Consider the following 12,858-nt stretch of genomic DNA (forward strand, 5'->3'; position numbering starts at 1 on the left):
CTATAGCAGCGTACTACCGCCATTCACGGGCCGCGGGGCGCGAGGGGAGCGAGGGGCGGCTCGGGGGCGGCATCGATTGCATCTCTTGGCAGCTCGGCAGTACATCGTCTGGCAGGCGCGGGCAGGCACGCCGCCATGCACTGACAGAGTCGCGCGGCCAGATGCTGCTGCAACCACAAAGACATACGCAGACGGTATGCACCCTGCTGCTGCTGCTCCTCCTCGCAGGTGAGTCCCTTCGGACGCAACCGACGCCCGCGCCCGCCAAGCCCTCCGCGCCAGCCTCCAAAATATCGCCCCCGAATCCCGCTTTTCGCGGACACGCCCCCCGCAACCCCCGACCGGCCGCCGCAATTTGCCCCAAACCTCACGTCGGGCTCAGGGTTTTCATTTTTGAGACGGTTTCGTGTCAAAATTTTGATGAGTTTCGCGAATTTCTGTGGTTTCCGAAAATGATTTTTCCCGATTTTTGGCTGAGATTATCTCCTTTAATTTCGCACGCACAGGTGTCAAACTGCTTCAACCTAATAACAGGGTGCATGGCTACAGTCATGGAAAATATCAACCCTGTGGGAAGATCAGGGGATGATTTATTAGGGGTTGAAAATGACGGTTTGGCACGCATCCATCAAAATTATGCGTTTTTCGCAAAGTTTGGGAGCGTTCCAAATTGTTGTTTGGTCTTTAAATCGACTGAAATTTTTCCAACCTGTTCTCAGGGTACAGTTTTATCAAGTTCAAGAAACATTAACGGTCACAATTAATTAGGGGATGATTTATAAGGGGATGAAAATTATAATTTGGTTAAAATTTTTATTTTTTTTCGACTTTAAATTCATTTGGTTTACATTACCTGATATCAGGTTATACCTTAAAAACTTGAAAATCATCCCCTTTTGACTCTAAGGGGTTAATTTTTTATTTTTGAATTTTTGGATTTTTAGGTTTTGACATCTAGGAATTTCTGAACATGATCAGAAAGAATCATCCCTCTTGCACTCTTAGGGGTGGAATTTTTTGGGGTTGATATTGACAGCAAAATTATTAATTTTCACAAATTTTAACATTTTCTAACGATTTTTTGGTCATTTAAAATTTCTAGACCTCATTTTAGGGTTGATTTTGCCACCTTTAAGAAAAATCAACCCTCTAGGACACTCAGAGGGTGGTTTATTATTGGTCAAAAAAATTTAATCGACTAGCATTTGTCAAAAAAATGGTTTTAAAATTTTAATTTCTTTTTCCGCCACTTGAAACGTCTCAAAATTCTCAAACCCGACCACTGAGCATGTTTTCAAAAGAAATTAACCGCAAGAAAATCCGGCAATTTGTCGATTTTCGCACCCGAAAAGCCTATTCAATCGAGCCACAAACAAATAAATAAATAAGAGTGAACGTGCTGGGAACTAATGATTTGGGGCGCAGCGTGCGTGGCGCTGGAGCAGCAAGGGCCGGTGTTCGTGCTGGAGCCGGCGGCGCGGGTCGAGTTCTCGAACAGCTCGGGCGCCCGGATCGACTGCTCGGCGCACGGCAGCGGCGTCGTCAAAGTCGAGTGGCTCTTGGCCGACGGCAGCCCCGCCCTGCCGGTCGCCCGCCTCCGGCTGCTGCACCCCAACGGCACCCTCGAGCTGCCGCCCTTCCCCGCCGACCGTCTCCGACACGACGTCCACTCGGCCCTCTACAGGTGCCGCGCTTCCAACCACCTCGGCACCATCCTCAGCAGGGACGTCCACGTCCGCGCAGGCAAGTCGCTTAATAGTACACGTGTATTTACGAACAAAAATGATTTTTTTCCATTTTTGGAGGGAGTTTTTTTTATTTAAGTTTCAATCAGATTCACCTAAAATTTTCTGAACCTGATGACAAAGTTGAGTTTAGTATTCTTGGGGCATTTCATCCCTTTTGAAGACCTGGGGGTGGTTTTATCAGGGGTTGAAAATGGCTGTTTGGTCGACTTGTTGCCAAAAATTCAACATTTCAGCAGTGTTTGATTTTCTCTAAAACTGTATTTATTTCTTTGAAGAGTTTGAAATTTCCTGAGCTTAAAGTCTATGTGTTTTTATACAAAAGTACTAAATTTTAACTTCCTAGGTCTTTTTGGGGATGATTAGTAAAGGTTTAAAAATGCTAAAAAAGCTCGTCAGGAAATTAATTTTTTTTATTTCATGATTATTTAAGGTCCTAAATAGGTTTTCAGGGTTAACATGCGAAACAAAATATTTTTCCAACCCCCTGTTAGGTCAAGGGGTGGTTTTACGAGGGGTAGAAATTTTTTACTAAAAGTAGTATTTTATTTTTCTTTTTAATTTTTATTCTAAATTAATTTTGAACAACCTGGAAAGGTCTATTATCTCATTTCCAAGTAACCTGACCTACAGAACCTGATCTCAGGTGCCTATTTTACATCCCAGAAATTTTTTTTCTAGACAAAAACAAAATTAAAATTATTTTTTGAATTTATTTTTTTTGGCAGTTGTTCGTCAGCAGTACGAGGTGCAGGTGTACGACGAGTACGTGATCAGCGGAAACACAGCGGTGCTGCGGTGCCAGGTGCCGAGCTTCGCGTCCGAGTTCGTGTCGGTGAGCTCGTGGCTGCAGGACGGCAGCGTCAGCATCTACCCGAACACGGACACGGGCGGCAAGTACGCCGTGCTGGGCGACCTCTACGTGTACGACGCCGGCCCTGGCGATGCCTACAAGAGCTACGCGTGCCGCACCGTGCACCGGCTGACCGGAGAAGTGCACGCCAGCGCCTATCCGGGCCGCATCGTCGTCTCGGAGCCAAAGGGACCGGTCCAGCCGCGCATCACCGTCGACAAGCACTCGGCCAAACTGGTGCGCGTCGGCGACGACGTCACGCTTGCCTGCGTCGCTCAGGGCTACCCTGTCCCCAGCTACAGGTACTGAAAAATTAATTTCTAGTGAAAATAAAAATAATTTTTTTCGATTTTTGAAAATTTATATTTCATATTCATGTGGATTTAAAAGTCTGAAACTTCCTGAACTGAAAGTCAGGGTGCATAAATATCACCCTGGAAATTTTTAATACTCTGGTGCGTTTTGAAATTAATTTGCGGACGGTAGAATATGCCACCTGAATCAAATGTTTTGCATAAAAATAATTTTTTTTCGTTTTTTAAGAGATTATTAAAAAAAATTCAGGAACACAAGAGGTTTCAAACCTTCGGAATTATAAGTTAGGTTATAGATGTATGACCCTGAAAAATCTGAACCCTTTGGAACACTTTGAAAATTATTTATAAGGGATCAAACTTGTCTCCTGGAGCAAATTTTACAAATTTTTTTTATTTTTTAAAATATTAAAATTTTTTATTACATTCACCTGAAGGATCTTAAAGACACCACCTGATCTTTTATGACCCTGAACCTTCAACCTATTTATCAACTTTCAGGTGGTACCGTGAGGACCGCGAGCAATTGCTGCCGGTGGCCGTAGGTCAGCGGCTTTCCCTGGTAGCGCCAGGTCTCTTAAGAATCTCAAAGGTGCGTTTTACCCTGACCCTGAATTTCAACCTATCATTTTTCAAAATAAAATTTAGGTTCGTCTCGAGGACCGTGGAAAGTATTTGTGCTGGGTGAATAATTCGGCTGGCGAGGAGACTGTTCAGGTGGCGCTGACGGTGACGGCGCCGCTGTCAGCCCACGTCCAGCCTCAGCATCAGGTCGTCGATGTCGGAAAGGCGGCCGTGTTCAGGTGAGAATATTTTAATTTAAATTGAAAAAATTAAAAAAAAATGTTAAAATGTCGTTTTTTGCGTTTTTAAAATTAAAATTTAAATTTAATTAAATTATCCAGTAGTTCAAAAATCATTTTAACCTGATATCAGGGTGCAGTTAAACCATCATGCAAAATTTTAGACCTCTGTTTCTCTCAGGGCGCGTTTTATAATACCTTAAAAATGCTTATTTGATTGATGTGGAGGTGAAGAAACTCATTTTTCACGATTTTCAACTGTGAATTAAATTTTCCACAACAACCTTACAGGTCCGAAACCTTTCGAGTTTAATCTCAGGGTGTTTTTCTCAAGTCATACTAATTTTCAGCTTTCTAAGTAATCAAAAACTGGATTTATAAGGTGCTAAATATGCCAAAACAGAGCATTTTGAACCATAAAAATTAAAAAATCAACCTGAATAATTTTGAAAGGAAACCTTTTAGAACATTTATTTTTTACGATTATTGTCTGCAGGTGTGTGGCTGGCGGGAGTCCAGTGACGCAAGTGACGTGGCTGCGGAACGGACGTCCAGTGGCGGGCGACGCGCGGTTCGACCTGTCGCGGCGGGACACGCTGAGCGTGCGTCCGGTGCTGAAGGACGACCACGGCATGTACCAGTGCTTCGTGTCCAACGAGTGGGAGCAGGCGCAGGCGACGGCGCAGCTGCTGCTCGGCGACGCCAGCCCGGAGCTCGTCTACTGGTTCTCCGAGCAGACCCTGCAGCCAGGGCCCGCCGTCTCGCTCAAGTGCGTCGCCACTGGCAACCCGCCGCCCCAGTTCGTCTGGACGCTCGACGGATTCCCTGTACCTGACAATAATAGGTAAAAATATTATTTTTGAAGATTTTTAAAAAATAATAATAGTAAAATATTTTGGGGACATCCCAAAAGACTTTAATTATAATTTGATTGATTCTAAAGACGCAAAAATTAATTGCGTGCCTAAAAAACTTTGAATTTCTACTCGACGACCCATAGAAGTCGAGTTAATAATTTTTAAAGTCGAAAAAACGCGATTTGTGACATTTCTAATTTTTGTTTTCGGGGTCCAGACGGGGCCCTTTGGGCCGGACGGCACTGATTTTAGCACGAATCGATACCCCTCAGTGGGGCACACCCGTCCGTGTTCGGTTTTCCAAAATCTGACCATTTTTCGAATTACTACGAATTTTTTTCTACCTATGTTTCAAAAAAGTCAAAATTTTTAAATAATTTGGTTTTATTTTTATTAAAATTCGGCTGCTTGTCCGATCATCAACCACGACCCCTCATCGGATAGGCATTGGACGGGGCTTTGATCTGGCATATCATAACGACCTTTTTCAGGGTACCCCGACCTGAGATCCTCTACGAGGCCGGTTGTTAATGCTATTTCCGTAATTTCGAGCACATTTTCCAATATCCAGCCACAATATCTTACCCTTGCCCTTCATAGACCTTCCTCAGGTCACGTGACCTGAGATCCAGCAAGTTAAAATGAATGTGTTGCAGATTTCTCGTGGGTCAGTACGTGACTGTGCACGACGACGTGATCAGCCACGTGAACATCTCGAGCCTGCGCGAGGAGGACGGCGGCGAGTACACCTGCACGGCGCGCAACGCGGTGGCGCAGGTGTCGCACAGCGCGCGAATCAACGTCTACGGCCTGCCGTTCATCCGGCCGATGCCTCGCATCACCGCCGTCGCCGGCACCGACCTGATCGTCAAGTGCCCTGTCGCCGGACACCCCATCGAGTCCATCACCTGGGAGAGAGGTAACCTGAAATCAGGGTGGGAGAAGGGTATGATAAATATTATTTTAAACATTTACAGACGGGGTGGTGCTGCCGATGAACCGCCGGCAACGCGTTTACCCCAACGGAACGCTGGTGATTGAGCATGCGCAGAGGCCGGCCGACGCTGGAACCTACACGTGCCAGGCGCAGAACAGGCAGAAGCACCTGGCCAGACGCGACGTGGAGGTCCAAGTACTAGGTAAATTGAACTATGCACCGAACAATAATTTTTAAATATTAAGAAAACATTTAAAGACCGTCTTTGACGAAGTTTCTGGGCACACCAATCGATTCCTGAGGGTCGAATTAGTTAAGGTGGATTTTTTCCGATCAAAATGTCCAGCGCAATGGGCGAACGTTTTTCCCGCCAAAATATTATGAACGTTTAATGCGAGAGCTGCGCATGCGTCAGAGCTAAAGTCATCCGTACAGGTAGTCTTTCTGCAAGAGCTCAAGCCAGCTTTGACGCATGCGCACTTCTCGCAAATACGTTCATATTGTTTTGGCGGGAAAAAGGTTCTTTGGTAAAATATCCACTTTATACCTTATTCGACCCTCAGGAATCGATTGGTGTGCTCAGAAACTTCGTCAAAGACGGTCTTTAAAGCAAATCTTTCCCCAGCCAGTGTGTCAAAATAGCTTCTCGTCAGGATAAGCGGATTAAATTGTAGTGATTTTTCTCCTTTGTTGTCGAAGAAACACTCAGGCAGCCATAGAAGTTGATCTTCTTAAAAGCACTTGTGCGGCATCCGCGCGTTGCTTATTTAACTTTTCACCTTTGTGTGTTATTTTGACTCTTTAATTAAATCCGCAGTGCCGCCGAAAATACTGCCAATTCCGGCGATGACGAACCTCCTTCGCGAAGGGATGCGTGCGGCCATCCCTTGTCAAATCATCGAGGGCGACCTTCCGGTGACGTTCAGGTGGGAACGCAACGGGCAGCCGCTGCCGTCGCCTGGCCTGGCCGCCGTCGCCCGCCGCCTCGACGAATACTCGGCCTCGCTCGTCATCGAACACATCTCGTCAGCCCACAGTGGCGACTACACCTGCATCGCCCAGAACGTCGCTGGCACCGTCACCTTCACCGTTCCCCTCACAGTCAATGGTAAGGTCACGATTTTCTTTATTTCCCTTTTATTAAACCTTTCCTCTAGTTCCACCGCGGTGGGTGATCGAGCCGAGCGACGCGAGCGTGGCCTCCGGACACGACGTGGTGCTGCACTGCCAGGCCGACGGCTACCCTGTGCCCAACGTGACCTGGCGTCGGGCGGACGGAAACGCTCCTGGCGAGTACAAGGACTTCCTCTTCGAGCCCAACGCTAAATTGCACAAAAATGGCTCGCTCGAGTTCACGCACGTTGGCAAGGAGAGCGAGGCGCACTACGTGTGCGAGGCCAAGAACGAAATCGGCACCGGCGTCAGCAAGGTCGTCTTCCTCAAGGTCAACGGTGAGTTCTTAAGGGTGCACCTGAGGTTTGATTTATACGTTAGATGACCAAATTTCCCGATCGGAAGTTCAGCGTTACGTCCGTAGCATAGCTCCAACGGATTTTTGGCGCCAAAACACAATGCTACGTACATCACGCTGAACTTTCGGTCACCTAACCTCAGGAATCGATCAAAATTTCATCAAAGACGGTCTCTGACGAAGTTTTTGAGCACACCAATCGATTCCTGAGGGTCGAATTAGTTTTAGTTGATTTTTTCCGATCAAAAAGTACAGCGCAACCTGCGATTTATTTTTCCCGCCAAAACGATATGAACGTAAATTCGAGAAGTGCGCATGCGTCAGAGCTGGCCAATCAAGTCATTCGTACAGGTGGTCTCTCTGCAAGTGATCAAACCAGCTCTCACGCATGTGCAGTTCTCGCAAATACGTTCATATTGTTTTGGCGGGAAAAAGTTCTTACGTTTGCGCTGGACCATTTTACCTAATTGGGCCCTAAGGAATCGATTGGTGTGCTCAGAAACTTCGTCAAAGACGGTCACTAAGAAATATTCTTTGTATAGCTCCACCGCATTTCGCGCAGAAGAGCAAGCAGGTGCAGGTGGTGAAGGGTGAGCAGGCCCACCTGCAGTGCAGTGCACTGGGCGACACGCCGATGGAACTGGTTTGGCGCGTGGGTGGACAGCGGGTGGCAGATGCTCGCTACACGACTCGCGAGCAACTGCTGGACGAGGGGATGGTGTCGGAGCTGGGCATCAGCCATGCCTACCGACACGACACCGGCCTCTTCGCCTGCCACGCCACCAACGCCTTTGGACACGACGAGATGACCGTGCAGCTCATCGTCCAGGTACGGCTCTACACAATTGGCAGAGGAAATTGAATCTAAAAACTGTTAATTTAGGAGGTGCCTGAGGCGCCGAAAAACGTGCGAGTGGGCGAGCAGACGTCCCGGTCGCTGACGGTGTCCTGGACGCAGCCGTACGCAGGCAACAGTCCGCTCACGGGCTACCTGGTGCAGTACAAGCCGGTGGCGGAGGCCTGGGGTGCAGCACCGGCCAAGGTAGCCGTTCCACCCACCCTCACCACGGCCACGGTGCGCGATCTCGCGCCTGCCGCCTCCTACCACCTTCGCGTCCTGGCCGAAAACAGACTAGGTCTCGGAGAGCCTGGAGAGGTCATCCAGGTCACCACACACGAGGAAGGTAGGCCGTTCTATCATTTAATCAACAATTTTATAATATTACGCAATGTGACGCAATATAGCTGCGCAGTAGCTTTCTAAAAGTTTTTTCCATGCGCAGTCACGTCCATTTTGTCCCTTGACTCTCTAACAGTTCAATAAAATCCCCTTTTGCTTGTTACCAGTGCCTAGTGGAGCGCCACAGGACGTGCGAGCGGAAGCGCAGAGCTCGACGGAAGTGCTGGTGTCGTGGGAGGCGCCGGCACGTGACCAGTGGAACGGAAACATCCTCGGCTACTACGTGGGCTTCCGGGCGGCCACCGACAGTGGTTTGTCATCCACAGGGATGGCCTCAGCGCCACCCTTCACTTTCAAGACGGTCGAGGCAGGTGCTGGAGGAAGACTCGTGCTCTCTGGCCTCGCCCGGTTCACTGCCTATCAACTAGTCGTTCAGGCCTACAATAGCAAGGGCGCAGGACCGCCCTCGCTTCCCGTTGTTGCGCGCACCCTTGAGGATGGTGAGTCGCAAACTCCTCTGACAAAAGATAAATGACTAATGTGCGTATCTTATTTTCAGCGCCAAGCATGTCCCCTGAAAACGTAAGGTGCCGCAAGTCAACGTCACAAAGCATAGAGGTGACGTGGGAGCCGCCACCTGTCGAGGGCCGCAATGGCATCATTCAGGGCTATAAAGTAACCCATCAGGCCGTTGACGAGTGGTTCGGTAAGGTCTAAATTTGCACCTTTTGTAACCCTTCTAATTAAATTTTACCTGGCAGACGGTGAAGGGGCAGAAACGAAGGTGACCAGCTCCCTGAAGACGACGCTACAAAGCCTTGCAAAGTTCACCAACTACACCGTGTCAGTCCTCGCGTTTACGGCCGGTGGCGATGGCGTCCGCAGCGACGCCCTGCTCTGCCGCACCGAGGAAGATGGTAAAATTAAACTCAAAAATATTTCAACCATCCCCATTAACCCTGGTTCCTTAGTTCCATCTGCACCAGGTGGAATCAAGGCGGTGGTGAGTGCGGTGAACAAAGTTGTGGTGGCGTGGATGGCGCCGCCGGAGCCCAACGGCGTGCTCACCGGATTCACGCTGTACATCGTCGAGGAAGGAGGCGACGGCGCCCGCAAAAAGCTGCTCAACCCCGCCGCCGACAGCCACGAGCTCGTCCGTGACGACTCCACCATCAAGTTCTGGATCACTGCCTCCACTGCCGTTGGCGAGGGCGAACCTACCAAGACTGTCATCGTGCCACCTTCAAACATTGGTAAATCATATTAATTATGTTTCACCATTTTCCTAATTATTTTTTTATTACAGTGCCGGCACGGATTTTGTCCTTTGGCCGGGAAATGGCGACGGCGTGGAAGCAGGAGTTGCAACTGGCGTGCAAGAAGGTAGGCGTTCCGAGTCCACAGGGTTGGTGGCGGCTGCGAGGCCGGACTCTCGAGACAGGCGGCCGCAAGCAGATCAACAAAGACGGTTCGCTGACCATCAGGGACGTGCAGAGCTCTGACGAAGGGAACTACACCTGCAAGGTCGAGAACTCGCTAGGATCCGACGAGATCTCCTACCACGTCAAAGTTAGGGGTGAGAAAATTAGTTAAAACACGTGGACATTTCCTTAACCCTGAATTTTCAGTTCCTCCAGAACCACCAGTGCTGGCGGTGGTGGGTGCGCAGGCGGACGGACTGCAACTGCAGTGGAGCAGCAAGAAAAACGGTGGCAGCGCCGTCCTCGGCTACGTGGTCAACTACAAGCGAGACTACGGCGACTGGGAGGAGCTTCAGATCGAGAGCAATGTCGAGACGCACCTGCTGAAGGGCCTCTGGTGCGGCACCCACTACCAGCTCTACGTCACCGCCTACAACCGGATTGGAACCGGTCTCCCCAGTGACATCGTCAGCGCCACCACCAAAGGTTCCAGTAAGTTATTGTCAGGGCGGTAATAGTCAACGGATTTTTATATATACCCTTCTTTCAGCGCCGATCAAGCCGACAGGGGCGCAGCTCCTGACGAGCAACGCGACAGTGGCGACGCTGTGGCTGGACACGTGGGCGGACGGCGGCTGTCCCATCCTGTACTTCAGCGTCGAGTGGCGCGACCTGCGCGGCGGCGAGTGGCAACTCGCGTCCGCAAACGTGCAGCCATCAGAACGCGTCTTCAGCATTGCTGACCTGCGTCCCTCGGGCCGCTACCTGCTCAGGGTCACCGCCTTCAACAACGCCGGCGCCACCCAGGCCGAGTACAACCTCACCATGGCGCCGCACGCAGGTTTGTTTGCTTGATCCAATCCCTGATTGGCCCTCCCGCCCTGAATCTGGCTCGAAAAGGTCGAATTTTACGGATTTACGCATTATGATGCAATCGGGCTGCGCAGAACCTATTGGTGCTTTTTAATTATGCGCACTGGAACTTTCCGTCACCTTCAGACTCTATTGAAACTATAATTCGACCCTTTCCGAGCCAGAGGGGTGGGAAGGCACATTCGCAAGCGAATAGAATAATCGAGCAATGCATCTGATAGTGTCGGGCGTGCCTGAAGAGCCTGCGCCCACCGAGCACCTAGACCACGTGCCTTTTTACGCCAATGCCGCAGTGATAGTGTCAGTGGCATTAGCCCTGATTTTCCTCCTCGCTCTGTTCGTAGTCTCGTGGTTGCTAGTTTTGAGAAAGAGTAAGTAGAGGTCTGAGGCGCCATTGGCGTGTCTCACTAATCTCTCGTGCGCGTCCTCAGGGCACGTGGCGCAGGCGGCGCACATGGGCGAGTCGCCGTCGCTGGCGCAGCTGCAGAACCAGCAGAACAGGGACCAACAGTACCTGGCGGTGCGCGTGGCCCACCAGGGCCTGGACACCGCCTCCTACAAGACGCAGGACTCTGCGGGTGCGTGTTTAATTATTTATTTTATTGTCCAACAAAAGCCCTGATTTTTGGGGGGAACTGATTGCAGACTACATCGAGGACATTTGTCCGTACGCGACGTTCCAGCTGAGCAAAAACCCGTACGGCGAGAGCACGTACAGCGGCAACGTGTACAGCGGGCCGTACCACTCGGTGCAGGGCTCCTTCGTGTACCACGACCTGAAGCAGCCGGGTGCCGCCGACACCTACAAGAGCAGACACGTGAGTGTAGCTTATTTTGTCGCTGACCTGACGAGGGTTGACCCTGATATTACGGCAGAAGCAGGAGGTGGCCGGCGAGTACAGCAAGGTGCGGAGAAAAGGCGGGCGGATGCGCGAGGCCGAGAGCCAGGAGTCGGACAACCTGGGCAGCACCGACTCGGAGGTGAAGAAGATCCTGACGCTGCACCTGCCCATCTCCGAGTACGACACCCTGGGCAGCGACTCGGAGGTCGAGCAGGAGATGGTGTCGTTCCGCCACCGCCGCGTCCACCGCGACTCCACCTCGTCGTCCGAGACGTCGCCGTCGAGCGGCCGCAAGTCGTACCCTTCGCGCAAGCCCAAGCCCAAGGGCCAGGTCGCCGGCAAGCGCCAGGTGCGCACCTCCAGCGGCTACTCCAGCCACACTGACGAGACCACCTTCAGGTAAACTGATCAAAATTCACTTACCTGCTAGGAGGTCTTCAACCTGACCTCAGGGAAAAGACCCTGAGTTTGTAAATTTTCCAGAATTTTAAAAATATTAATTTTAAAAACATTCCCTCAAAAGAATGTACCAAAAAATACCCTGGTTTAAGGTTAATTTCGATTTAAAATTTTTATTCGTGTTTCAGTGGTCTGGCGTCGAAGCGAGCGTCGGCGTGCGAGCGGGTGCAGCAGCCAGGCCGCTTCTCCGATTCGCACCACGAGCTGAGCGAGGCCGAGTGCGACCGCGGCCGCAAGCCTCGCCTCTCGCGCACCAGGGACACCACCTTCCAAATCAACGTCTAGCCATTGTCTGTGATTCGCACCCTCCCCTCCTCCCTGCCCTCATCCACCAACGACCACCACTCAAATATAAATATATTCACTGCGTTGACTGACCAAAACCTCGACTTTTCTTTCTATTCAACCCATTATTAATACAATTTGGAAGAAAATAACCAAAACGTCTCGGCTGCACTGCAGTGGCTTTCAAAAATTGATTATTGACTTGGGAGGTTTTTTTTATGAATTTGCGGTGTTTGGGAGTAAAATGTAAGAATGAGTCTCAATCTTTTTAAAATTTTAACAGCAAGAATCAATTCTGCTCCATATATAGTCTTTTCCTGCAAGAAAGGTAAAGCCGCTACCCACAAAATTACCAGAATTTCAGCACGCCGGTCAGACTGAAAAAGTTAAAACTTCTGCATAACTAAAATTTGTATTAAAAATAATTTAAACTTAAATCTTGCTTATTTAATTTAAAAATGTTAAACCTTTGTATAGTTCGATTTTAAAAAGATTAACCACGAAAAATTTAATCAACTATAGGTGAAAATAAAACAAATAATTTTCGCATGTAAAAATGTTCAATTCGGATGAGACTTGGACTTCCACCGATGCTGGTTCGTTGCAGCCAGGTCGTAGACATTCTCTTCCTTTCCGCGGCATCCTCCCATCATGCCGCAATACAGTAACACTAAATACTCCCCTTGACAAACTTCTTAAATTTTTAAATAAAATTAAGGCAATCGGCAAACAGCAGGATGGACTCCGACTCTCAAAACAGCTCTTTCATCCTTGTTGATTTGTCTTATTGAAATTAATATGGTTATTTTGATTTGTTA

The 12,858-nt window shown here is 49.3% G+C and overlaps 1 protein-coding gene across 4 annotated transcripts; it reads left to right on the forward strand.

Moving 5' to 3' along the window:
• Positions 1–80: 80 nt before the first annotated feature.
• Dscam4 (Down syndrome cell adhesion molecule 4) lies at positions 81–12,132 on the forward strand. Of its 4 annotated transcripts, none has more exons than XM_065488051.1 (24): positions 81–228; positions 1,426–1,743; positions 2,474–2,900; positions 3,414–3,504; positions 3,561–3,715; positions 4,212–4,559; positions 5,229–5,491; positions 5,550–5,711; positions 6,327–6,617; positions 6,667–6,960; positions 7,523–7,809; positions 7,864–8,164; positions 8,328–8,660; positions 8,720–8,866; positions 8,922–9,077; positions 9,132–9,413; positions 9,467–9,736; positions 9,789–10,073; positions 10,132–10,422; positions 10,676–10,825; positions 10,886–11,032; positions 11,100–11,272; positions 11,334–11,695; positions 11,884–12,132. In XM_065488051.1, exons 1-24 carry the CDS (start codon positions 162–164, stop codon positions 12,038–12,040), a joined length of 5,757 nt encoding a protein of 1,918 aa, XP_065344123.1. In that variant the 5' UTR covers positions 81–161; the 3' UTR covers positions 12,041–12,132. The 4 variants fall into 4 exon arrangements, with proteins under 4 accessions (XP_065344123.1, XP_065344124.1, XP_065344125.1 ...); XM_065488052.1 differs by having other exon boundaries at positions 11,337–11,695; XM_065488050.1 differs by having other exon boundaries at positions 82–228; positions 11,331–11,695.
• The last annotated feature ends 726 nt before the right edge of the window (positions 12,133–12,858 follow it).

This window comes from Cloeon dipterum, chromosome 4 (genome assembly GCF_949628265.1).
Source record: "Cloeon dipterum chromosome 4, ieCloDipt1.1, whole genome shotgun sequence".
NCBI lineage: Eukaryota > Metazoa > Arthropoda > Insecta > Ephemeroptera > Baetidae > Cloeon > Cloeon dipterum.

What these genes read in the sequence shown, in the direction of transcription:
- Dscam4 (XM_065488050.1), top strand. Translation starts at nt 162, where the DNA reads ATGCTGCTGCAACCACAAAGACATACGCAGACGGTATGCACCCTGCTG. An exon ending in GGCCGTTGACGAGTGGTTCG is followed by an intron (nt 8,867 to 8,921) that starts GTAAGGTCTAAA and finishes TTTACCTGGCAG; the next exon opens with ACGGTGAAGGGGCAGAAACG. An exon ending in CACCATGGCGCCGCACGCAG is followed by an intron (nt 10,423 to 10,675) that starts GTTTGTTTGCTT and finishes TGCATCTGATAG; the next exon opens with TGTCGGGCGTGCCTGAAGAG.